The sequence below is a fragment of the Montipora capricornis genome, chromosome 13, assembly GCF_036669925.1.
Source record: "Montipora capricornis isolate CH-2021 chromosome 13, ASM3666992v2, whole genome shotgun sequence".
Lineage (NCBI taxonomy): Eukaryota > Metazoa > Cnidaria > Anthozoa > Scleractinia > Acroporidae > Montipora > Montipora capricornis.
This window is the reverse complement of record NC_090895.1, coordinates 38,215,822-38,218,321: the sequence shown is the minus strand read 5'-3', so window position 1 is coordinate 38,218,321 and position 2,500 is coordinate 38,215,822. Positions and strand designations below refer to the sequence as shown.

At 39.2% G+C, this 2,500-nt stretch overlaps 1 protein-coding gene across 1 annotated transcript in view; it reads left to right on the top strand.

Moving 5' to 3' along the window:
* The window catches only part of LOC138029347 (calpain-5-like), a 19,429-nt gene that overhangs the window by 453 nt on the left and 16,476 nt on the right, over nucleotides 1-2,500 (top strand). The window contains exons 2-3 of the mRNA XM_068877083.1: nucleotides 1,067-1,204; nucleotides 2,441-2,500. The exon at nucleotides 2,441-2,500 is cut by the window's right edge and continues 149 nt beyond it. Coding sequence (XP_068733184.1) covers nucleotides 1,067-1,204; nucleotides 2,441-2,500 — 198 coding nt within the window. The remainder of the gene's footprint in view (nucleotides 1-1,066; nucleotides 1,205-2,440) is intronic.

Genomic DNA, 2,500 nt, shown 5'->3' with positions numbered 1-2,500 from the left:
ATTGATAAAGAACTATAAAGAACAGTTTGAGCAATTTCAAATCCAACAATCTCAAACTTTATTGTTCTCAAACAGTTTGTTTTGGTTCTGCTGGCTAAAATCACATCGCTAATTGGATAAGTCCTTGTAATAATATTAATCAACATACACACATCGCCTGCTTTTAAATCGTAACATTGAAATACTCTTTCATTACATGCTGTGAGCACAAAATTGGACTTTACTGTTTTTTTTTATTGTGTGTCGACTTATTTTTTACTTTATTTTAAAATATAATTTTCAGGATTGAAGTTCACTATTAAATGTTCCTCTTGTTCCGAAATTTAACCATTTAGATCACCAAAATATTTACGAAATCGTGATCACGTTATTTACATTAAATAACAAGCCTTTACCAAAAGCTGCTTTGGTTAAAGTTGATTCGAATTGATTTACAATAATCCAATTTTAACCTTTTGTATAACTCTTTTGCTCAGCCAATTGGTCGTATATTTGTTTGCACTGGTGTCATGGGTTTTCTGAATCTAACAAATCGTTCCTTAGCTTTGTAAAGATAAGTACCTGCTAAAATAACCAAACTATTTCTTCAATTCCAAGGATTGCATTATAAAAATAAATAATGTGATTAGCTTTGGCTGCTACAACGGCAGGCGGTGGTTTCAGTCCGCTCGTCCTGATCAACCATGGAAATTTCTTGTTTAACTTTGTTGTCTTTTCATCTATAGCTCTTACTAGATGTGAGGCAAGGAAAGGGCTGAAAGTAAACAAATTTGATTGAATTTTGGAAAAACTCTAACTGTTTAGCCGTAAATTAAACGTGATGCTCATTAGAGAGAGTGAGCATTGCGTTTTCGTGAAATGGGAAACGGGGGGCAGTTCTTTCTTACAAAAGCATGAAAATTTTCTTTCTTGTCCTAAGTTGTCTCTTTCTTTTGAGAAACTGCCCCATATCTGTGGAAAACAGGCAAAAATGTGATGAAGTGAAACAAGTTTCTCTGTCGGACTTTTTTCACTCTATTGTCTCTATCGATTTTCCAATACAGTGCTCTAACGTATGTTGTTACAGGATATTTGCTCACCAGATCTCCCCAACCTATTTGTGGATGGCTCAAGCACTCATGACATCACGCAAGGGAAGCTGGGTAACTGCTGGTTTGTCGCTGCTTGTTCTACCCTAGCTCTTGAAACATCGCTCTTGGAAAAGGTATTCACGTCACGTAAAAGTCGCTACAACAAAGAGCTTAAGCGAAACGCTTGTTTCAAGCGACGGGCAGCAACCGCAAATTGCACTCGCATTATGTGACAAAAAATAAGTTTTTCTTTTGTGACGCGTTTTGGATGTCAATCTCGTTCCCAGGGTTTCTCTTCTCTGCCGCCATTGTCGTTGAGACAATGGAGGCAGAGAAGAGAGACCCTGGGAACGAGGTTGTTAGGAAGTCTTTTGCGGGATAAACTTGACAATTGACCAGCACCCAGCTGATATCTCAGTTGGTAGAGCAGCACTGCGCAATCGCACGATCATTGGTTCCAGTCCCACTCAAGCCTGGCTGTTCGCAGGCTTGCTTGCAACTACTGAAGTGGCTTATCCATTTGCGATGATCTTTCTAACTTGCATTCCATGACTTCAGAAAGGACCTAAAGATCTACGACGGCGACGGTCGACGAAAACGTCACCTCAAAATAAAACTTGGCTCATATCATATCATCATATCTTTATTTACCTTCGGATTTTTAGAGTATCTTGGTGTAGCTAATTTCTCCGAGCATTTACCCTCCCAACCATGATACATCATTTGTATCAATGATTGGTATCCCTTGCTATGATAAGTATTTCGCGATTATTCAGTCTCGTTCACGTCCTACAATATGGGCGAAGTATCCTATAAATAAATTGGTACGAGTGGTTTCAGAGTTGAAATAGAGAATGAAGGATTCTCTGTTGCATGCTTACGTTGTCGTCAAAATCTCAAATTTTTCGTTATGCAGAGAACTGCTCGTTGCGCAGAATGGCCGGACATCATCAATTGTTCATAAGGCTCTCACGCGTGCAATTCAAACACTGGTAATAGCTTAACTTTCGCCTTTTAGCAAGTATGTTGAACATAAAATCCGTGCTGCACTTGTTGCTAATTCACTGCTATTTTCCATGAAATTAGATAATACAGTAGTTCATAAGTAAAAACGACGTGCTGCAGCTGTAATACGCTTTTCCACTAGCATTTGTTTTCTAAGGTACAAATATTTAGAGCGGATCTCTTGCCAAACACTTAAACCATTCGGTTCAATTCCCCCCCACCCCCCCCCCCCCCCCCCACTAATTAAAAAAAATAAAACAGGTCTAGCAAAACCATCCTTCTTTTCCTATCCCCATCTGTTCTCTACCCCTCCACACTGAGATACGTTCCACCCTGTACAAGTTACTTGTTACTTCGGTCTTCAGGTCATTCCGGATAAAAGTGACCAAGAGTGGGATCCGAAAGACGACAGTAAGTACCAAGGA